This window comes from Oncorhynchus mykiss, chromosome Y (assembly GCF_013265735.2).
Source record: "Oncorhynchus mykiss isolate Arlee chromosome Y, USDA_OmykA_1.1, whole genome shotgun sequence".
Lineage (NCBI taxonomy): Eukaryota > Metazoa > Chordata > Actinopteri > Salmoniformes > Salmonidae > Oncorhynchus > Oncorhynchus mykiss.
In genome coordinates, this window is record NC_048593.1 from 35,878,427 (window position 1) to 35,901,805 (window position 23,379).

At 41.4% G+C, this 23,379-nt stretch overlaps 1 protein-coding gene, 1 long non-coding RNA gene and 10 other non-coding genes across 13 annotated transcripts; 1 reads left to right on the plus strand and 11 right to left on the minus strand.

Moving 5' to 3' along the window:
• Positions 1 to 9,564: 9,564 nt before the first annotated feature.
• LOC110510226 lies at positions 9,565 to 14,308 on the minus strand. Of its 2 annotated transcripts, none has more exons than XR_005040355.1 (12): positions 14,043 to 14,308; positions 13,690 to 13,753; positions 13,352 to 13,396; positions 13,085 to 13,148; positions 12,803 to 12,844; positions 12,427 to 12,491; positions 12,089 to 12,135; positions 11,805 to 11,854; positions 11,542 to 11,592; positions 11,284 to 11,311; positions 11,032 to 11,087; positions 9,565 to 10,819 (listed from the first exon to the last, which is right to left on the minus strand). It is a non-coding gene; the product is annotated as an uncharacterized LOC110510226 (long non-coding RNA). The 2 variants fall into 2 exon arrangements; XR_002471540.2 differs by having other exon boundaries at positions 13,085 to 13,135; positions 14,043 to 14,306.
• On the minus strand, positions 10,891 to 10,964 carry LOC118945701. Its single transcript, XR_005040816.1, has one exon. It is a non-coding gene; the product is annotated as a small nucleolar RNA SNORD65 (small nucleolar RNA).
• LOC118945702 lies at positions 11,159 to 11,233 on the minus strand. The gene has a single exon (XR_005040817.1). It is a non-coding gene; the product is annotated as a small nucleolar RNA SNORD65 (small nucleolar RNA).
• Positions 11,421 to 11,495, minus strand: LOC118945707. The gene has a single exon (XR_005040822.1). It is a non-coding gene; the product is annotated as a small nucleolar RNA SNORD65 (small nucleolar RNA).
• Positions 11,673 to 11,747, minus strand: LOC118945704. Its single transcript, XR_005040819.1, has one exon. It is a non-coding gene; the product is annotated as a small nucleolar RNA SNORD65 (small nucleolar RNA).
• On the minus strand, positions 11,959 to 12,033 carry LOC118945705. The gene has a single exon (XR_005040820.1). It is a non-coding gene; the product is annotated as a small nucleolar RNA SNORD65 (small nucleolar RNA).
• Positions 12,218 to 12,285, minus strand: LOC118945693. Its single transcript, XR_005040808.1, has one exon. It is a non-coding gene; the product is annotated as a small nucleolar RNA SNORD49 (small nucleolar RNA).
• On the minus strand, positions 12,596 to 12,685 carry LOC118945692. Its single transcript, XR_005040807.1, has one exon. It is a non-coding gene; the product is annotated as a small nucleolar RNA SNORD49 (small nucleolar RNA).
• Positions 12,946 to 13,020, minus strand: LOC118945703. The gene has a single exon (XR_005040818.1). It is a non-coding gene; the product is annotated as a small nucleolar RNA SNORD65 (small nucleolar RNA).
• On the minus strand, positions 13,216 to 13,290 carry LOC118945706. Its single transcript, XR_005040821.1, has one exon. It is a non-coding gene; the product is annotated as a small nucleolar RNA SNORD65 (small nucleolar RNA).
• On the minus strand, positions 13,892 to 13,958 carry LOC118945690. The gene has a single exon (XR_005040805.1). It is a non-coding gene; the product is annotated as a small nucleolar RNA SNORD49 (small nucleolar RNA).
• A 104-nt stretch (positions 14,309 to 14,412) lies between the features above and the next one.
• Positions 14,413 to 21,517, plus strand: rab34b (RAB34, member RAS oncogene family b). Its single transcript, XM_036967331.1, has 11 exons — positions 14,413 to 15,079; positions 15,731 to 16,015; positions 16,935 to 17,026; positions 17,113 to 17,178; positions 19,917 to 20,018; positions 20,146 to 20,210; positions 20,324 to 20,375; positions 20,555 to 20,636; positions 20,749 to 20,839; positions 21,041 to 21,148; positions 21,241 to 21,517. The coding sequence occupies exons 2-11, from the start codon at positions 15,968 to 15,970 to the stop codon at positions 21,300 to 21,302; spliced, it is 768 nt and encodes a 255-aa protein (XP_036823226.1). The 5' UTR covers positions 14,413 to 15,079; positions 15,731 to 15,967; the 3' UTR covers positions 21,303 to 21,517.
• Positions 21,518 to 23,379: the final 1,862 nt, after the last annotated feature.

Here is a 23,379-nt window from a genome sequence, read left to right on the forward strand (position 1 = left end):
AGCTGAACGGTATGACTAAAAAGAACATGATAACTAATATAAAATATACTCTGTAAAATGTATATAGGTTCAGAACCTTTGTGAAACAGCACAGTTAAAAATAGATGGCAAAAATACAAATATTGGCACTCTTGCACTTTTTTCAAATCACTCACAATTTTCCCTAAAAATAAGATGAAATTCACCAAATTCTTTATTTCACTGTTAATATTACAGAACCTTTGTTTTTGATTCAGAATTTAATATATCAATTTAAATCAGAAAATCAACAGAAGTGACTAAATTATTGACAACCCAGACATAATAATTGGTAGCACAACCAAATTAACTGCAATCAAGTGCATCCTATATTCATCGATGAGCTTCCTGTACCTCTGAACTGGCAGTTTGGCCCACTCCTCATGTGCAAACTGCTCCAGTTTTCCCAGATTTTAAGGGTGCCTTCTCCCAACTGCTGTTTTCAGATCTCTCCACAAGTTTTCAACGGGATTTAGATCTGGACTCAATGCTGGCCACTTCAGAACAGTCCAGCGTTTTGTCTTGAACCATTCCTTGGGTACTTTTTGAAGTGTATTTGGGGTCATTGTCCTGCTGGAAGACCCATGACCTTCAATGGAGACCCAGCTTTCTGACACTGGGTCCGACATTACGCTCAAACATGCCCTGGTATTCTCCTGATTTCATGACGCCATGCACACGTTCAAGTCACCCAGTGCCAGAGGCAGGAAAGCAACTCCAAAACATCGCTGAACCTCCTCCATGTTTGACTGTAGGGAAGATGTTCTTTTCTTTGAAGGCTTCATTTTGTTTTCTGTATACACAGGTCTCCGCTAAACATAGAATTACATGTTCAATCAATTGACTTCTACTTTGCTACTTGTAGGCTACTGTCTGTAATTTGTATTTATATTTGTATTTATACTGTGCAATAATTGCATTGTGTACACACATCCAGATACTCAGCTCTTTCATGTGCTTACTTTTTTAGGGACAGGAGAGATTCTCTGAACATGTATTTGTATGACTGTGGACACTCAGGTTGAGGTTATGAGGACAGTAGCCTGTTACTCCCAGTCTTAAATCATAGGTCCAAGACAGGGTTGGATTCATTTTCACACAGGAAGGGATGAAGTGGGCAGATAAGAGACACACCTGATTACCATGTGTAGATAAAACCAATGTCAATCAGATAGTGATCGGATCACCCACATCAACCACATGTTAATGCAAGGTGTAACCACAGTTAAAGACAAGCCAAATGGCTCGATCCCAGATAAGGATATTGACATTGCTGATTACAACATCTTCAGGTGTGACAGCCATATGAGGAGGAGGGAGAGGGGATGAGCTGAAAAAAATGCTTAACAGCACGGAACGCTCTCCATTCCAGAATGACCTTATGATCACATACCTAGATGACAGAGAGAGAGAGATGAATATTGTCAGCTCTTACCTTGACATAATGAAAGAGTTTCAAGTTGTGTCATATAAGAGTGACTTTGATAAAAGAGTGCTTGATCAATCTAATGACTATGTAGTGTGTTTGGCATTGTCATCTTTGAAGGAGGAATAGAGGCAGCTGGGAGACTTGGAGAACTACTTGAATCAAAGAGTGCTGGTTCTCAATTACAACCCCCAAATCTGGTGCAGAAATGTGGTTTCACTCCGGTAAGGTAACCACCCTAACCAGACAAACCATATGTCTGTTCCTGGACATCAACGAATCATACAAAGTCTTGCATTCTGCATTGCATCAATTCCAGACAAACTCATCACTGCGTCCTCCATCCATGTCTATGAGAGAGGGACACTGTTAGGTCCCAAGTTTGAACTGCCATCAAAGCCAGGTGTCCCCACCATCAAGAGCATGACTGTGTCCACGTGCAAATATACCCTCCCAACCTTGGGGTCAAGTCTGTGGAGTCGTACCAGGTTTTGTACCAGGCTGTGCAGGCTGAATCTGAGTGGACAGAGATAAAAGCTGATACTACCACTAACCATCAGACGTTTGAACCCCTATAAAGACTATCACTTCAGCTGTAGGGCGGTGTGTAGACCTGGTGTGAGCCTCTCCAGTGACTGGACAGAATACTCCAGGACCCGGCCATGTAGCCACAGAGACATTAATAGAATCTGAAAGTATCAGAGTGAACTGGGACATTCCTACCATAGTGGGAGATAATGTTGAGGTCATAGGCTATGAGGTTGACAACAGAGAGTGTACAAAGGCTGTTGACAATAAGATGTGGCACACCATCAAAACCACCACCAGAGAGTGCACACTGGAAGGTCTAAAGCCTGAAACTGCATACAGTGTCAGAGTCTCTGCTAACTGTGGTGAGGTAGTGAAGTTTGCTCAGTCCTGAGACTGAATTGAACACTGTCAGGATGTCTGACTCACCGAAAGTAAAACGTTTGACCAACGCAAAAAGTGATACATTCCTGGACCAATCAGAGATGTCGCAGAAAGGCAACCTCTCAATCCATAAGCACTGAGGAAGATAAATGTGTTGATAAGAGTTTTTGCCAGGAAACATTGTGGAAGCAGGTGGAGAAGGTAAATAACAAGGTAATCCTGCTTTTGGGGTCCACAGGTGAAGAAAAACCACTCTGGTAAATGTCATGATCAACTACATTCTCGGGGTGAAGTGGGAAGATCCCTACCCCTTTAAGCTCATCCATGAGGTGACCAACAGGTCACAGGCTGAGAGCCAGACTTCAATTGTAACATCATACGAGCTCTACAACCAGCCAGGCTTTCAGATTTCATATTCGCTGACCATTATTGACACAACAGGGTTTGGAGACACCAGAGGGGTGGTGGAGAAAGTACTCAATTGTCATACTTGAGTAAAAGTCAAAAGTCAAAGTAAATGCTATACATCAAATTCCTTATATTAAGCAAACCAGACTGCACGATTATTATTATTATTACATTTTTTTATGGACAGCTAGGAGCACACTCCAACACTCAGACATAATTTACAAACACAGTATTTGTGTTAGGTGAGTCTGCCAGATCAGAGGCAGTAGGAATGACAACACATTATTATTGATAAGTGCGTGAATTGGAGCATAATTCCGCCCTGCCTGAGCATTCAAAATGTAACGAGTACTTTTTAGTGTCAGGGAAAATGTATGGGTGTAAAAAAGTACATATTTTCTTTAGGATTGTAGTGAAATAAAAGTAAAAGTTGTCAAAAATATAAATAATAAAGTGAAGTACAGATACCCCACAAAACTACTTAAGTAGTAGTAGTATTTTTACTTAAAGGACAACTTCACCCAAAAACTATCTTTTTGTATTTGTTTCAATAGTCCATTATTGACATAGTCCCAAAATGTTTTGCTTGTCAGCAATCAAGTTTTCAAGATATGTAACTTTCAAAATACATAAATCATCCCCGTATGATGCATTTTGCGTCATTTGATGCTGCCTTTAGCTCTCATTCTTGAAAAGGTTGGAGACCCCTGCTTTGACCCGAATACAATGCTTTCAGTTTTAGATGTGTTCAAGACCAGTTTATTGTTAATTACCCATTCTGACACTGACTGTAACTTCTTGCTAAGAGTCTCAGTGAGCTCACTGGCTGTAGGTGCTGATGTGTAGAGTGTGCAATCATCAGCACACTCTATAGTATAGTATTTTTTTTCTTCTATATAGTAATTTTTGCTTATTGTAAGACAAATTGCAAATCATTTGTAAAAATAGAGAAGAGTAACACCCAAGGCAACTGCCCTGAGGGATACCACAATGTACATATATGATGTTAGAGAAGCTTCCATTGAACAATACTCTCTGAGTTCTACTGGATAAGTAACTCTCCAATCATGTGATGTCAGGTGATGTAAAGCCATAACAAGTGAGTTTTTTTCAATAACAAATTATGATCAATAATGTCAAAGGCTGCACTGAAATCTAACAATACAGCTCCAACTATCATCTTGTTATTAATTTATTTTAGCCAATCATCAGTCCGTGCATCAGTCAATGCAGTACAAGTTGAGCACCCTTCCCTATATGCATGCTGAGAGTGAATAATTAACTTGTTCTTTAAAAAATATAATTGTATTTGTTCAAAGACAATTCTCTCCATCAGTTTACTAAGAACAGGCAGAAAAATAATTGGGCAGCTGTTAGAGCCAGCAAAGGGTGCTTTACTATTTTTGGGTGGTGGAATTATTTTAGCTTTCTTCCACGCCTGCGGACATACGCTCCTTTAGGTTTTGGTTAAAGACATGGCAAATAGGGGTGGCAATACAGTCTGATACCATTCTCATAGTTTCCCATCTAGGTTGTCTATACCTGGTTGCTTACAGTGCATTTGGAAAGTATATAGACCTATTAGATTTTTTTCCAGATTTTGTTACGTTACAGCCTTATTCCATCTATACACAATACCCCATAATGACACAGCAAAAACAGGTTTTTAGTTTTAGGGGGCATTGTGTGTAGATTGATGAGGGGGAAAAAACGATTTAATCTATTTTAGAATAAGGCTGTAACGTAACAAAATGTGGAAAAAGTCAAGGGGTCTGAATACTTTACAAATGCACTGTATCATTATTGATGGATAACGACCATTTTTCCACACCAACTTGTCCAAATTCAAAACGGCAATCCTTCTCTTTCATTATTAGATATTTAAATCACATCAAATTGTATTTGTCACATGCGCCAAAAACAAAATGCTTACTTTCAAGCCCCATCAATGCAGTTCAAGAAATAGAGTTAAGAAAATATTTACTAAACTAAAGTGAGAAAAAAAAAGAAAAGAAAGAAAATTGCATAACAATAACGAGGCTATATGCGGGGGTATCGGTACCGAGTCAATGTGCAGGTACAGGTTAGTCGAGGTCATTGTAAAGTGACTATGCATAGATAGTAAACAGCAAGTAGCAGCAGTGTTAAAATAAAGGGGTCAATGTAAACAGTCCGGGTGGCCATTTGATTAATTGTTCAGCAGTCTTATGGCTTGGGATTAGAAGCTGTTGAGGAGTTTTTTGGTTCTAGACTTGGCGCTTCGGTACCGCTTGCCATGCGGTAGCAGAGAGAACAGTCTATGACTTGGGTGACTGGAGTCTATGACAATTTTTGGGGCCTTCCTCTGACACATTTGTTTTGTTAAGTTTAGTCACATTTCTCAATTATTTGACCCTGCTGGTCATCTATGAACATTTGAACATCTTGGCCATGTTCTGTTATAATCTCCACCCGGCACAGCCAGAAGAGGACTGGCCACCCCTCATAGCCTGGTTCCTCTCTAGGTTTCTTCCAAAGGTTCTGGCCTTTCTAGGGAGTTTTTCCTAGCCACCGTGCTTCTACACCTGCATTGCTTGCTGTTTTAGGCTGGGTTTCTGTACAGCACCTTGGGATATCAGCTGATGTAAGAAGGGCTTTATAATTACATTCAATTTGATTTTGATTTGAATTGACAATATATCAACCAATCACCTGAGCAGGCTGACATGTTTGCCACCGTTTTTGCATCTGTCACGTCCGCTCCCCCTCTCCGGTCTACTAACCACCGGTCCTGGCAACCCATCCTTATGCACACCTGGCAACCTTTATTATGCACAATTGCGCCTCATTAGGCACACCTGGACTTCATCACCTCCCTGATTTACTTCCCCTTTATCTAGCACTCTGTTGTTATCACCCACCAGGCTATATTGTTTATGTTTCCATGTTTAGAAGATTTTCTTGTTTTGCATCGTTCTTTGTCCTTAAAACTCACTAATTGCACTTGCTTCCTGACTCACTGCGTCTACGTTACAGCATCCTTTCTTTGAAACATATGTTTCAATCAATGTTATCACGGTTAGTTTCTTAATTAACAGGTGCATGTTTGTCAACAATTGGCAATAATAATAATATTACAAATAATCAAAGTGGTGCATCTGGATTCTCCTCCTTATACACATCTTATATCTTTAACAAAATAGTCCTGAGAAAACATTTTGTATGATTTCTTATAAATAACTTTAGGCTCTGCCGGTACTTTGGCTTTCCTTGTTATGGTCACAATGTTATGGTAAATGTTTTAACCCCTAAACTGACATTCAGTACTACTGAATCAAACATTGTGTAACGTGTCTATTCTTTATATTCAAAGATGACTTATTACTGACTAACATGATTTAAAACATTTTGTATTGACATAAACCTCTGACAAAATGTGCATATAGAATTAATACTATTGATTTCAATGAATGTAAGGAATGTTCTTAAATACATTGTTGAAAATGGGTTTATTGATTGCCAATTTAACATTCGTTCTTATGCATGTATTACTTACACTGTCAATGTCCAAGTAAATGTTTTAGTATTTTAAAAAAGGCCACCGATCACATAATTCATATCTTAGGGGAAGAACGGTGTGTTAAAAGGTTTTCACCTATTTCAATTTAAAATCTGTTTTAGAAAAAGAAGTTGGATTGATAATCATGTAATGTTGTCTGATACCTAGAATGGATCAAAAGGGCCTTTATTTATTGGTTTACATACACAAAGCATCAAGACATGACGGAGACAATAGTTTGAATGTGCCGTCTGACTTGTGCAACCATAAATTGAATTGTCTCGACTTTCAGTCAACTGAGCCGAACTGAAGGTGATGAACTTCAGTCGAGACAAGCCACTCACTTCCTGGAATATAGCGCCCTCTATGCTTCACCCAGGGGAATGCTACACAATAAGGGTAGGTCCCATGGTTGGGTGATTTGAGATCTGGGTCCTTTTGTATGAAGCATCTCAGTTGGAGTGATGATCTAGGATCTCAGTTGAATTTCTGATTATAAACAAGATTACAATGGACAGAGGCGCCTGAGTCAAAAAATAGTGAAACAATAAAAAATATATAATTTTCTAATCAATCACATTTTATTTGTCACATGAGCCGAATACAACAGAAATACAACCTTACTTACAAGCCCTTAACAAGCCCTTAACCAACAATGCAGTTAAGAAAATACCTGAAAAAGTAAGAGATAAAAATAACAAATAATTAAAGAGCAGCAGTAAAATAACAACGGGGCTACCGGTACAGAATCAATATGTGGTGGCACCGGTGTACTTTTTAGATTCTCAATAAGTTCACGTCACCAAATAATTGATTAAAGCACACTGTTTTGTAATGAAGGTCTACAGTACCCTCAACAGCACTCTCTGGGGTAGCACCATGTGCACTGAAGTCAACAAGGGAAGGGAAAGGTGAGAAGAGGAGAGCGCGTAGATACGAGAAGGAATTATACAATGCGCAAATACTCAAATTTCTCTGGACCTGTGCACCTACGTTGTAAACTTTAACTCATAGGTTGTAGTAACCTTGTGATGAGTATAGGAACAATTGTAGTAGTAGCCTAACTTATCGATGTTACATTGAGCTGGGTGAATGGAATATGAATGACAGTCATCCAATATGCTGTAGTAGAAATAAGGCCATGCTCATAAAAACAAAATAGTCCATCTTAAACGACACCGACTGCCACCAGTACAGTAGCTCACAGACCACCTATGAGTAGCTCACCAAACAATTCTGAAAGTACTTGCAATTCTCACAAGTATCAGACAAAGCCAGCTCCCACCTAGCAGCTATCTAATCAATGAAAAAATGACATTATCCCACCCCTGGTTTGCCACTATAGGCTTAGAAAGCCAAACCTAACACAATGAATGCCAAGTAATTTCGAGCAATATTGCCTGTGTCTGTTGGTGTGGTGCTAGTCTTTGTCCATCACTCCATGTGTAGCCAGTTTATGTGATAACCGTCTTGTGGGTTTAAATACATCCTTTCCCAAAACCTTGTCAAGTAAAATGTTAACTGCAAAGTTGTCTTACCAGATGCATGCCCCTTTAAAAAATGTAGCTATTGTATATAATGAGTAAGTATATCATCTGGATCTATTATTTGTTATTTGCAAACTTTGCCAGGAAATGAGCAACAGCAGTACAGAACCATCACTAGACCTGCACATTAGATGGCAAATTCCTCACCTACCAAATCATTCGCAAGGAGATTCCTGAAAAAATATTATTTGAAGATGAAAGGACTAGATGTGCAACCAAAGGACTAGATGTGCAACCAAAGGACTAGATGTGCAATCAAAGGATTAGATGTGTAATCAAAGGACTAGATGTGCAAAGGGGAATTACAGTGAAACCTAAATGTGTTCGTTTTCTTCCAGGCCTAAAAAAAAAAAGGTATTCCGGTGTGATTTAAGCATTGACATGGACTCAAAACATCAAATGTCGTTGTTTCTCTATGAACAATTGTAATGTTTACAGTCCATTTCAGATGGATTTATTTACGAATTGCATTCAAATAGTGTAACTTCATGATCAACCACGATACAAATATTGGGTGTATCACAAAGCATGACCACCAAGCTGCCCAGTAAAACCTTTAAAATTACCATGATTATTCTAGTTCATAAAGCTACACTTTAAAATGTGTTGGGCGTGTATAGTCACCATACCATGCCGGAAAGGAAAGAAGTAATTGCTCACCTGATATTGTTCCGAATTTAAAACTGGCCAATGGGGAGAACTGCTGGATGCAAAAGATAATGCGAACCGTTTCTACGACTTTAATTACAAACAAATGTGCACAGGGAGACCAAAACGACACTGCTGCAAGGATCGTAATAATCTTCTCCATCCAGAGGTAAAGCTGGCATATATATACACTATTCCTCGTTTCACCCTTCCGTGCCTAGCTCCCTTGGGTTTTTATAGACTATACCTACAAATCATCCAAGCGCACAGAACGTGTGATTAGATACCATAAACCCATAATAGTCTTTCCCGACAGTCAGTGACCCTGAAGACACAATACATTAACGATGTATTAAACAGATCATGTATCATACTTCTAATCATCGTCATTGGAAACATATCTCAGCAGTATTTCGGCTACAAATTTCTTCTCAAACATCCTAATCTCACACGATAACGGCAACACTGTCCTTGGCAGTCCTTGTTTCTTCAGCAGTCTGACATCAATATTGAGTCTAACATTAGAATTAACTCAATTTAGCAGACACTGGCAGAACATATATTTAACAAAAGGGATATATAGTGTCTATGGAAAGTATTCAGGCCCCTTGACTTTTTCCAAGTTTTGTTACGTTACAGCCTTACTCAAAAAAATGATTAAATATATTTTTTCCCTCAGCAATCTACACACATTACCCCATAAATGATAACGTGAACCCCGTTTAGAACTCCGAGACAAGATTGTGTTGAGGCACAGATCTGGGGATGGGTACCAAAATAATTCTGCAGCATTGAAGGTCACGAAGAACACAAGTTTGGAACCACCAAGACTCTTCCTAGAGCTGGCCACCAGGCCAAACTGAGCAATCGGGTGAGAAGGGCCTTGGTCAGGAAGGTGACCAAGAACCCGATTGACCTGGACAGGCTTACTCGCTGCCAAATGTGCTTCTACAAAGTCTTAACCTGGGGTGTAAGTGCTTATGTAAATCATATTTCTGTATTTAAATGTACAACAGTCTAAAACATGTTTTCACTTTGTGTGCACAATACCCTGTAATGACAGTGAAAACATTTTATACATTTATTGAAAATGAAATGTGAGCCATTTAATCCATTTTGACATCAGGCTATAACAACCAAATGTTGAATGCCAATGTGTTTGACTACATCCTGAAGGCACTGTACATGTGAAGTGCGTCTATAAATATTGTTTCTACATATAACCCACTTCCTAGGCAGTCATTGAAAATAAGAATTTGTTCTTAACTGACTTGCCTAAAGGTTTTTTTTTATTTTTTTTAAAGCTGCCTATTTGCGTCGATCCCATAACGCCACTTCTCTGCCCCGTTTATTTATGCAGTCACCTCACCCCTACACATTACCTGCTTGCTGGTTAAGGTATGTAAGCATTATGTAATATCACTAAGCATTTGACAAAATAAAATGTGATTCAAGTCCCTTGTGGGCAGGCCTCTGGTCCCCCAAGATTCCGTCTCAATTGATGTTGACTCGACCTCATTCCTTGCACCTCCCAAGTGCTGCAGCTGGCCTGACAGAAATATTAACTTTACATGCTAACTTTCCAGGGGCCAAATCCTCAGCCACCACTTCATTGACCAACAGACAAATTAGTTAGACGAGTAAGTATATTTCAAGCTCGTAGCCAACAGGCTTAACGAGAACGCAGATCCAGTCTGTTCTATCACATTCAATCAAAATTTGCTTCTGAAATCCAAGTGGTTCACTCCTGCAGCAGCAACTGTGTTAGGACACCTGTACCTTTGTATTGAATAGGTTTGAGTCAACATCCAAAGCTAAATGAAATATCCTTAAAGGGATATTTAACAGCTGTTTTAACCCATCCACCAACAGGTGGCCTTAGCCTCCATGTCTGTTTGAACTTGACTGAGGGACCTTACTTACAGAAAAGTGAGGTAGTCATGCAAAAACATTAAAAGCTATTATGGCACAAACTCATGCAACATCTGAATTACTAGGCAAATGTATTACTCCTGAACTTACAGGCTTCCACAACGAAAGGGTTCATACATAAAGCTAACATTAAAAACTTTAATTATTCAGCATATACAGTTATACTTTTTTACATCTTAAAATAGGTGAAGTGTCACATTTACACATTTTATAAATATCCCACTCAAAGTGAGGGCCCATAAACACCACTTCTAAGTTCAGAACTAAATATCACCACTGAACAAAACTCAAGACGATAGGAAAGGCACTTCAAAATTGTGATCGGGTGACTGTGCACCTGAAGGGTAGGTTGGGGCTGAAAATCAGCAAGGGGCATCAGATGAGGAACACCTGAAACAAAACGACTGCCATTAGCTGAATAAATGGGAAGTAAAAAAAAAATGGTGAAGCGTGTACTAATGTCTCAGAAAACCGAATGTCACCACTATACAATCTGCCGGTAATTCCAGCTGTTTCAGTTTAGTATTCATCATAGCATAAATAAGCAATTATTCCTTCCAGCTGACCACAAGGCAGCTTGTTGCCAGGGTGAAAAGCCTTACCCCAGTCAACATATCCAGTTCTGAGACTGCAGGGATATTATGCAAAGGCAGCCTACCTGAAAAGTAAAAAAGCTTGAATGAAAATGTAAAATTTTATATAAGCAAATGACAACTCATAGCCAGTCCTGTTCAGAAAACCGAATATCACCACTGTACAATCTGACGGTAATTCCAGCTATTTTCAGTTTAGGATTCATCACAACCAGACAGACAAGTGACAGGTGGGGTGTAGCCCGAGGGTGTTCTGCCTACCTTTCACAGCGTTGGTTCAGTTCCACACCTGCTCAAAACAATCACAAGAGCCAAAATTTGAAAATGAATAAAAAGGCCTAATCAGTCCACTAGAAAGAACAAAACTACAGTAGGAATGTAAAGTCACTGCCTGTCCTGTTCAGAAAACCGAATATCACCACTGTACAATCTGACGGCAATTCCAGCAATTTTCAGTTTAGGATTCATCACAACCAGACAGCTACTCCAAGAATGGGCCAGGTGAGGTGTGTCATGTACCTTTAAAGATGATGTCTCCACTCCAGCCACATCCTTGTGTCAGTTCCACACCTGTTCAAAACCACTATTAGAATAGGCACACAATCAACTGGAGTTCATAACATTAGAAATTGAGAGTCACCGTCTGTCCTGTTCAGAAAACCGAATATCACCACTGTACAATCTGACGGTAATTCCAGCTATTTTCAGTTTGGGATTCATCACAACAAGATTAGACAGCTACCCAGAGAATGGGACAGTTGAGGTGTGGGTTTTAGTCTGACCTTGGCAGATGAAGTCTCCATGCCATCAACTCATTGGGGCAGCTTCACACCTGTTAAATGGCAATAGGGGTTATGAAATTGAGTAAAAGCAACTACTCATTAGCAGTTCTTAGAGAGAAACGCAACTAGAGAATCGAAAATCACGGCCTGTCCAGTTCAGAAAACCGAATATCACCACTGTAAAATCTGACGGTAATTCCAGCTATTTTCAGTTTAGGATTCATCACAACCAGACAGTTAGCTAGAGTGAAAGTCTGAGGCTGGAGTGGGTGTGGTAGTTTTACCTTTTGAGGTGATGTCTCCACCATTAAGTACTTTGGGGTGGAGTCTCCTGTTGAAAAAACAATCATAGGGGTTATTAGAATCTATAAGCAGTAACCACCACTGTGCATGATAATCTAAACAGCTTTGTTACTCAGTAGTTGAATAAACTCATCAGTTGTCGCATCAAACTCTTCCTATTCAAGCTTTCATCACTGACAGAGCTGTGGCTATGGTGCCTCTGATCGAAGATTCGAACAGAGAACAAGATACAAAGTCTTTTTAAATTAAACTCATACTCAATTTGCCATGGAATACATTACTAGGCAGGCCTAACTTTTTTTTAAAAAGTCACATTTACCTGCCGTGTGTATGGCTTCATGTGTATGGTTCAGCCACAGGCCACGAGGGAGTAGTCTCCCAAATCTAGAACAAAACATACAATATCAGCAAAGTATTGACAGGACCAGCATTTCAACAGTGTTAGCTAACTTAGAGGGCAATGCATCTATCAGGCGGCTTTCATTGTGGATCAGATGACTAGCTAGCAAGCTAACCGTTTAGGAATCTTCGTCAGTTTCGCATCGGACGGCACTTCCTATATTGGTATCGTCACATCCACAAACTGTCCAATTAAGCCACGGCAGCATGGTCTAAGTTTCTAAATATTACCTACAGCTATTGTCTGCTTAGTATTCATCACAACCAGCCCGACGGGGTGTGTTAATGTAATGTACCTTTTCAGATGCCTCCACACCATCCACAGCTCTGTTGCACACCTATTTAAACCCACCATAAGTAGAAAGAATAGGAACACAATCAACCACAGTTCATAAGGAATTGGAAATTGAGTATGAAAATTAATTTTACTGCCTGTCCTGTTCAGAAAACCGAATATCACCACTGTACAATCTGACGGTAATTCCAGCTATTTTCAGTTTAGGATTCATCACAACCAGGCAGCTACTCCAAGAATGGGACAGGTGAGGTATAGACTAGGGGGTGGGGGGGTCATGTACCTTTAAAGATGATGTCTCCACTCCAGCCACATCATTGATTCAGTTCCACACCTGTTCAAAACCACTATTAGAATAGGCACACAATCAACTGGAGTTCATAACAGTGGAAATTGAGAGTCACTGTCTGTCCAGTTCAGAAAACCGAATATCACCACTGTACAATCTGACGGTAATTCCAGCAATTTTCAGTTTAGGATTCATCACAACCAGACAGTTGCTTATAGTCAGTGTCTCAAACGATGGAGTGGGTGGGTGTGGCAGTCTTACCTTTCGAGGTTAAGTCTCCTTGCAATCAAGTCACCCGGGCAGCGCCTGTTTAAAAACAAATCCTAGGGGTTACAATAATTTATAAAAGCAATAACCTAAACTTTATTCAGGAGACAACCTCGCTGCTCTCAAGTACCCGAAATAATGAAATATCTTTTCAGCAAACTCCTATTCAAGCTTTCGTCACTGAAAGCACTGTGGCCATAGACAGTGACTATTCAATTATTTGATCAGACTAGATACCAGTTGACATAAAAACAAATCTTAAGTGTGCCATGGAATAGCCAACCAGACATGAGTCAGGCCTAGCTAGCGGGGAAGATCCCAGTTGAATTTACCTGCCATGTGCGCAGTCATTGGCGAGTACGGCCTCAGTTCAGTCCATAGGCCAGATACAGACAGCTAGAACAAAATGTAAAATGTATTAATGCATTTGGACTAGCATTTTAAATAGTGTTCGCAAAATGAGGGCACTGCATCTGCTGTGGTGGTAACTGGTTGGTTTTCCGTGATCGTGGATCAGATGGCTAGCTAGCAAGCTAACAGTTTAGGAATCTTCGTCAGTTTCGCATCGGACGGCACTTCCTATATCGGTATCATCACATCCATAAACTAGCAAAATAAACCACTTGTTAACTCGAATGCATTATCAGCAAGCTAACTAGTTAACATCTTCGCCTTGCAGACTTACCACGGCATGGTTTTAAAACGTTGAGTTGCCCACGTGCATGGTTCTGCAAGTCCCCATGCTCCAAAGTAGCTACTGTTAACTACTTAACTAATAACCAGGGCAAGACTTAAGGTACATCACTATACCAATAAGTAGATACTAAAGAAGCATTTCTAACATATCATCTTCCATAATGCAGAGGACGTTCTGCTTCAGCAAATCATCCACAGGACTCAACGGAGTGAAGAACGCGCGAGAGAGAGAGAATAAACGTTGCCAGTCAGGTATTTATAGTGCACCAGTGACGTACACCACAAATGCAGTCGGCTGTAGTTTACGTAAGGCACAACGCTGGTAGGACGTCATCCAATGTGTGTGTTCCCTTCCCAACCAATCACTGCACACTTTACCAAAAGTCATGTCAAGCGTGAGAATAATGAATATAAACATTTTATTCAAACTACTCTAGAGTGAAGCAGAGATAAGCATGGGTTAAACCTTCATCATATCAGCTGTCCCAAATAGTATGTAAATGTATTTTACTTGTATGTGGGTAAAATGAAAGCATCAATCATACAAATAAAAATAATTTAATGGAAATATTGTACTTTTATTTGTCGTTGATATAGGCTATTAAGGGGATTTGACTCCTGTATATGAAGTTCAAAATGTTCATACTTAAAATGTTTCACACAAGGCTAGCGCGCACTTCAGGACAGCTCACCCGCGCCTAGCTCTGGTCCAGGGCGTAGTACGTGTTTCTTAATCATGTAAGAACGGGCACTACGCCCTGGACTAGAGCTAACCCACTCATTGGGAGCCTACTGGAGAGGGTTAAACTAAAACGGAGGTCTATAATTTGAGTCATCTGTTTCCACTGCTGAGTTCGCAGCTCTGGTCTGCTGCTCACTAGCCGTCTTCGGGTGGATGTAGGCAGCCCTAGGAGACTTTCTATTAGCGAAAAATACGTAATATGAGTTTAGTAGAATATATAGTGTTCTACCGCAACCTATTGACGAATTTGAGTTTACTTTTCGCACTTTCAGTGCACGTGCAAGGTAAAGTATTATTCTTTATAATTACATGATTTTCTATCATGCCAATGAAGCCTTGATGTAGCGATAGTCCATCTTCATGACAACACTATAATTTGAGTTTAGTTTATTTTCACCAATTCTACATGTTGCTTTATTTTGTAGCTGTGCTACAGATAGTCAGTAATCATGATATAGGAGATTATGATACCATGTTTTACGGCATAAACCCTCCTTTTCATCGCTCCTTCATGATCTTAGATGTGTAAACTTTATAAGGTAATGTGTAAAAGCCTAGAATGGCGACATGTTCAGTCCTTTGATCTGGCTGCAAGTGACATAAAGTCATGGAGACAAATACTGCCATGTAAGAGTCTCTACTTCCTTCCCCATTGCAGGGCTTGTATTTGGTTGCTATAGTTGCCAGGTGAATGGACAAGGCTGAGTTGCCACAGTGACACTGTATACTTTTCCACCCGATAAAGCAAACCAGAGGGCCGATATGCACCATGTAGGCAGTTTGTGAGTTTACTTTGATGTGCAGACAGCTGCCAGTGGTCTTTTGCATTGCGGTGTCACCTAGGAGATTCAGGGGACACTTTTTCTGTTGGTGTCAGACTATAGATTAGGCTACACATCAGGTTACATAATGTTCAGTTATTCCTTCTCTTTCAGCTGTTTGACGTTTAAGCCTTTCCATGGAGAAGCCCCTATTCACTCTACTCTACATCTGTATGTGAGAGAGAGAGAGAGAGAGAGAGATAGTGTTTCTGTGTATTTGTCCTGTCTGAGTGTGATTGTCTGCCTATGATTGTTGGAGCGTGTGCGACTGGGTCTCTTGTGTGTGTGATTGTTTGATTGTGTGTGTGTCTATGTATATCTCTACCACCCAGTAACTTCCACTTGAAGAACATGTTGCCACCTGTGAGGAGAGACCGCATCATCGCTCAGCTTCCAGAGGTGACACACACCTTTTTTCGATTTTGGACGATTTTTTCTTGTGGGGATGGTCGGGTGCCTCAACACGATTACAAATAATTTGTAGACTGCAAATTGTCCGCAAGAAGCCCAAACAGATATAATATTTGACTAAAACATAATTTCAAAACTTGCATCTGTGTATGATCACATGTCTATTATGCATGGGAATACTTGGGAACAGATTTCACCAATTAAAATCAATTGGAGCTGATTTCCTGGTGTTTGTAATTTTTTTTTATGTCTAACGATAATAAAAAATAAAATAATATTATTATAATTATTTTTGGATCAGAAAACATGGGGGAACAAATAAAACCACCAGGCTGCCAGTTGGAGTCTTTTGTGTCACACCTCAGATTCTAATCTAATAATGTGTCTCTGTAACACAGTGACCAACCCTTTCACAATTCTGGAACCCTGTAATGAAGCAGATGATTAGACAGTGCTGACGGGTCATTTACTGTTTATTAGTCTGTTTCACACACTTAATGTTCTTAGTTTCGTTCAGGACCCGGTCACTGGCTCGTGCTAATGTGCCTAGAATTGAAGAGATTCCGTACCATGGCCCCACAAGGCAGTTGTCCTTCTAGCCTCTGATTTATGTGGGATGCAAAGCTGATATACTTTCTTGCTTTGAGTTGACACCTTGTTGACACCTTGTTTAAACCTCTCTCTCTCTCTCTCTCTCTCTCTCTCTCTCTCTCTCTCTCTCTCTCTCTCTCTCTCTCTCTCTCTCTCTCTCTCTCTCTCTCTCTCTCTCTCTCTCTCTCTCTCTCTCTCTCTCTCTCTCACCTCTGTCTCTCTCTGTCTTTTTCTCTCTCTTTCTCTCACCTCTCTGTCTCTCTCACCTCTCTGTCTCTCTCTCTCTCCCCCTCTCTCCCTCTCTCTCTCTCTGTAGTGTTTTACCCCAGCTGCAGCGCTACACACTAAAGATGTCTTCCACGCACAGGTCAAGGCTGCCTGTCAGGGGCAAAAGACGGGCGCAGTGGGGTGAGATGAACACACACACACACACACACATATATATTTGTATATTATCTGTGTTTGACTGGACTGTTCTCTTTATGTGTCTGTAGCTTTAACATCGCCAAGGTGATTGTGGTAGGGGATGTGGCAGTTGGGAAGACATGTCTAATCAGCAGGTAAGGAAACACTACAGTCTATGGCTGCATATGAAATGGCACTCTACTCCATATTTAGTTCACTACTGTTGAGAGAGTCCTATGGGCCGTTTGGGAAACAGTCTATTACAGATCTTATCCCCCGGGGGGCATGCTGATCTCCCTCAGGATGTGTACTTGCCAATTAAAAATACTACTGACCATTTCACTTCCTATTAGTCAGTTGTTGCCATGACACCCAGGTGAATCCACACACAGCAGAGCACCTGCCTCTTCAGAAATCAGCAAAACTGTTACCCCTGCTCTCCCCAGCTTGGCATAATAGAGACTGTTTGTTGACTAATTTGATTGACTTGTGGGTTTGATTATTGGCATATTGAAGTAAGTTAGTTCAGTGATTAAATCTCCCGAAAAGCTGCTATTTATAGTCATAGCTTTGGGTACATGAAGAAGTATGCTGTATGCTAAACTCTTAATGTAGTAATGTTTCCTCTCTATTCTGTTACTGTCCTGTTACTCTTCTGTTACTGTCCTGTTACTCTTTTGTTACTGTCCTGTTACTGTCATGTTACTCTTCTGTTACTGTCCTGTTACTATTCTGTTACTGTCCTGTTACTCTTTTGTTACTGTCCTGTTACTCTTCGGTTACTGTCCTGTTACTCTTCTGTTTCTGTCCTGTTACTCTTCTGTTACTGTCCTGTTACTGTCCTGTTACTCTTCTGTTACTCTTCTGTTACTCTTCTGTTCCTGTCCTGTTACTCTTCTGTTACTCTTCTGTTACTGTCCTATTACTCTTCTGTTACTGTCCTGTTACTCTTCTGTTACTGTCCTGTTACTGTCATGTTACTCTTCTGTTACTGTCCTGTTACTATTCTGTTACTGTCCTGTTACTCTTTTGTTACTGTCCTGTTACTCTTCGGTTACTGTCCTGTTACTCTTCTGTTTCTGTCCTGTTACTCTTCTGTTACTCTTCTGTTACTGTCCTGTTACTGTCCTGTTACTCTTCTGTTACTCTTCTGTTACTCTTCTGTTCCTGTCCTGTTACTCTTCTGTTACTCTTCTGTTACTGTCCTATTACTCTTCTGTTACTGTCCTGTTACTCTTCTGTTACTGTCCTGTTACTCTTCTGTTACTGTCCTGTTACTCTTCTGTTTCTGCCCTGTTACTCTTCTGTTACTGTCCTGTTACTCTTCTGTTACTCTTCTGTTTCTGTCCTGTTACTCTTCTGTTTCTGTCCTGTTACTCTTCTGTTACTGTCCTGTTTCTGTCCTGTTACTCTTCTGTTACTCTTCTGTTTCTCTTCTGTTACTGTCCTGTTATTGTCCTGTTACTCTTCTGTTACTGTCATAGTTCTGTTACTGTCCTGTTACTGTCCTGTTACCACTTTGTTAAGGTCCTGTTACTGTCATAGTTCTGTTACTGCCCTGTTACCTTCCTGTTACTGTCATGCTACTGTCATAGTTCTATTACTCTTCTGTTACTGTCCTATTACTCTTCTGTTACTGTCCTGTTACTCTTCTGTTACTGTCCTATTACTCTTCTGTTACTGTCCTGTTACTCTTCTGTTACTGTCCTGTTACTCTTCTGTTACTGTCCTGTTACTCTTCTGTTACTCTTCTGTTACTGTCCTGTTACTCTTCTGTTACTGTCCTGTTACTCTTCTGTTACTGTCCTGTTACTCTTCTGTTTCTGCCCTGTTACTCTTCTGTTACTGTCCTGTTACTCTTCTGTTACTCTTCTGTTTCTGTCCTGTTACTCTTCTGTTTCTGTCCTGTTACTCTTCTGTTACTGTCCTGTTTCTGTCCTGTTACTCTTCTGTTACTCTTCTGTTTCTCTTCTGTTACTGTCCTGTTATTGTCCTGTTACTCTTCTGTTACTGTCATAGTTCTGTTACTGTCCTGTTACTGTCCTGTTACCACTTTGTTAAGGTCCTGTTACTGTCATAGTTCTGTTACTGCCCTGTTACCTTCCTGTTACTGTCATGCTACTGTCATAGTTCTATTACTCTTCTGTTACTGTCCTATTACTCTTCTGTTACTGTCCTGTTACTCTTCTGTTACTGTCCTATTACTCTTCTGTTACTGTCCTGTTACTCTTCTGTTACTGTCCTGTTACTCTTCTGTTACTGTCCTGTTACTCTTCTGTTACTCTTCTGTTACTGTCCTGTTACTCTTCTGTTACTGTCCTGTTACTCTTCTGTTACTGTCCTGTTACTCTTCTGTTTCTGCCCTGTTACTCTTCTGTTACTGTCCTGTTACCCTTCTGTTTCTGTCCTGTTACTCTTCTGTTTCTGTCCTGTTACTCTTCTGTTACTGTCCTGTTTCTGTCCTGTTACTCTTCTGTTACTCTTCTGTTACTCTTCTGTTTCTCTTCTGTTACTGTCCTGTTATTGTCCTGTTACTCTTCTGTTACTGTCATAGTTCTGTTACTGTCCTGTTACTGTCCTGTTACCACTTTGTTAAGGTCCTGTTACTGTCATAGTTCTGTTACTACCCGGTTACCTTCCTGTTACTGTCATGCTACTGTCATAGTTCTGTTACTGTCCTGTTACCTCCCTGTTACTGTCCTGTTACCGTTGTGTTACTGTCCTGTTACTGTTATGTTTCTGTTTTGTTGGTGTCATGTTACTGTCCTGTTACCGTCCTGATACTGTCTATATATTACTCAGGTGCTGTGAGGACAGACGTTAGTCACCCAAGTGTAATAACGACATTGATTATGTAATGTCCCCCCCCCCCCCCCTCTCTGTCTCTCCACAGGTTCTGTAAGGACTCGTTCGATAAGAACTATAAGGCCACCATCGGAGTGGATTTTGAGATGGAGCGGTTTGAGGTGTTGGGGGTGCCCTTCAGTTTACAGCTGTGAGTACTACACACACACACACACACACACACACACACATTATCCTCACCCTTTCCTCATCAATTGTTATCTGTTGCCTCTCTCTCTCTCTCCCTTTCTCTCTCTCTCTGTCTCTCCCTCTCTCAGATGGGACACAGCGGGTCAGGAGAGGTTCAAGTGCATCGCCTCCACATATTACAGAGGAGCACAAGGTATGAAATCAAACACAGACGCATGTTAAAGGAAGCCCTTAATAGATGTATTGTGGTGATGCCTGCAGCCTGTCTCTTCTCTAATGTGTGTTGTTCTCCTGGTTTCTCTCAAGCCATCATAGTGGTATTTGACCTGAGCTGTGTGACCTCTCTGGACAACGCCAGGTAAGAGATGCCAACATATTACATATTGATCACATCTGCAGCATCCAGACAGAATGTATTTTCATCATAGTATCTCGGCTATCAGACAATTTCCCATCCCATTCTATCAGTCAATTTCTATGAAAGTCTACTTTATTGCATGTGATATACATATTATGTGTGTCTGAACGCGCGTTCAGGCAGTGGCTGGAAGATGCTATGAAGGAGAACGATCCCTCCAGTGTTCTGCTGTTCCTGGTTGGAACCAAGAAGGACCTCAGTGTGAGTCTGATGGAGAAGATCCAGCCTGACTAAAGACAGTACAAATGATCTGTCATTGATTGATTTAAAGATGAAGTATTTCAAACTGTGTATCTCTCGCTCTCTCTCTCAGTCTCCTGATCAGTTGGCCTACATGGAGCTGGAGGCCATTAGACTGTCAGAGGAGATCAGAGCAGAGTACTGGACTGTGTCTGCTAAGTCAGGTAGTGCTGGGAATACACACACAAACACACACCCAACACATAACATCCTCTGGTTTACTCCCTCATGTGTCCCCCATCATATCCCATTCTATCTCTGTGTGTGTTTTGCTTTCTTCCTCCCCTCAAACACTTTCTTCCCCTCCTCGCTCTCTCTTTCTCTCTCTCCGCCCTCCCTCCATCCTCCCCTCCTCTCTCTCTCAGGGGAGAGTATCAGGGAGTTTTTCTTCCGGGTAGCGTCTCTAACCTTTGAGGCCAACGTGCTGGCAGAGCTCGAGAAGAGTGGGTCCAGACGTGTTGGTGACATTATCAGTAAGTGTATTTTATTACATGTAGGAGACAGTGGCAACGGCTTTCTACTTGCTCTCCTTTATTCTCACATTATAGCAACATGTTTCCCGCAGGAATCACCGAGAGCACAGAAGAAGAGTACAAACCAACCAAGAGAAAAGCAACCTGCTGCTGATGGGGAAGGATACACAACACTACGCAGGACAACACTACGCAGGACAACACTACGCAGGACAACACTACGCAGGACAACACTACGCAGGACAACACTACGCAGGACAACACTACGCAGGACAACACTACGCAGGACAACACTACGCAGGACAACACTACGCAGGACAACACTACGCAGGACAACACTACGCAGGACAACACTACGCAGGACAACACTACGCAGGACAACACTACGCAGGACAACACTACGCAGGACAACACTACACAGGACAACACTACACAGGACAACACTACGCAGGACAACACTACGCAGGACAACACTACACAGGACAACACTACACAGGACAACACTACGCAGGACAACACTACGCAGGACAACACTACGCAGGACAACACTACGCAGGACAACACTACGCAGGACAACACTACACAGGACAACACTACGCAGGACAACACTACACAGGACAACACTACACAGGACAACACTACGCAGGACAACACAACGCAGGACAACACTACGCAGGACAACACTACGCAGGACAACACTACGCAGGACAACACTACACAGGACAACACTACACAGGACAACACTACACAGGACAACACTACGCAGGACAACACTACAAAGGACAACACTACGCAGGACAACACTACGCAGGACAACACTACGCAGGACAACACTACACAGGACAACACTACGCAGGACAACACTACGCAGGACAACACTACACAGGACAACACTACGCAGGACAACACTACACAGGACAACACTACGCAGGACAACACTACGCAGGACAACACTACACAGGACAACACTACGCAGGACAACACTACGCAGGACAACACTACGCAGGACAACACTACGCAGGACAACACTACACAGGACAACACTACACAGGACAACACTACGCAGGACAACACTACGCAGGACAACACTACGCAGGACAACACTACACAGGACAACACTACAAAGGACAACACTACACAGGACAACACTACACAGGACAACACTACGCAGGACAACACTACACAGGACAACACTACACAGGACAACACTACACAGGACAACACTACACAGGACAACACTACACAACACTACACAGGACAACACTACGCAGGACAACACTACGCAGGACAACACTACACAGGACAACACTACACAGGACAACACTACACAGGACAACACTACAAAGGACAACACTACGCAGGACAACACTACGCAGGACAACACTACGCAGGACAACACTACGCAGGACAACACTACGCAGGACAACACTACGCAGGACAACACTACGCAGGACAACACTACGCAGGACAACACTACACAGGACAACACTACACAGGACAACACTACGCAGGACAACACTACGCAGGACAAAACTACACAGGACAACACTACACAGGACAACACTACGCAGGACAACACTACGCAGGACAACACTACGCAGGACAACACTACGCAGGACAACACTACGCAGGACAACACTACACAGGACAACACTACACAGGACAACACTACGCAGGACAACACTACGCAGGACAACACTACGCAGGACAACACTACACAGGACAACACTACACAGGACAACACTACACAGGACAATACAAGACAACACTACACAGGACAATACAAGACAACACTACACAGGACAATACAAGACAACACAACACAGGACAATACAAGACAACACTACACACAACACAACACAGGACAACACAGCACAGGACAACACTACACAGGACAACACTACACAGGACAACACTACACAGGACAACACTACACAGGACAACACTACGCAGGACAACACTACACAGGACAACACTACACAACACTACACAGGACAACACTACACACTGAGGATGACCACATGGGAAGATGAGAATAATACTGCTACACTCAATTCCCACAAAACAACTCTGAATACTGAAGTATGGGAGACTTGAATGCCAGAACACAATCACGCATCTGTGTGTTTGTACGATGTGAAAGTGTTGTCTCAGTGAGGACGATTCCAATTCCATGGACTGTCAGCTGAACGAGAGAAGTAACAGCAACAGCAATTGCAGTTATCCCCATC

What these genes read in the sequence shown, in the direction of transcription:
- rab34b (XM_036967331.1), top strand. Translation starts at nt 15,968, where the DNA reads ATGTTGCCACCTGTGAGGAGAGACCGCATCATCGCTCAGCTTCCAGAG. An exon ending in AAGACATGTCTAATCAGCAG is followed by an intron (nt 17,179 to 19,916) that starts GTAAGGAAACAC and finishes GTCTCTCCACAG; the next exon opens with GTTCTGTAAGGACTCGTTCG. An exon ending in GAACCAAGAAGGACCTCAGT is followed by an intron (nt 20,637 to 20,748) that starts GTGAGTCTGATG and finishes TCTCTCTCTCAG; the next exon opens with TCTCCTGATCAGTTGGCCTA.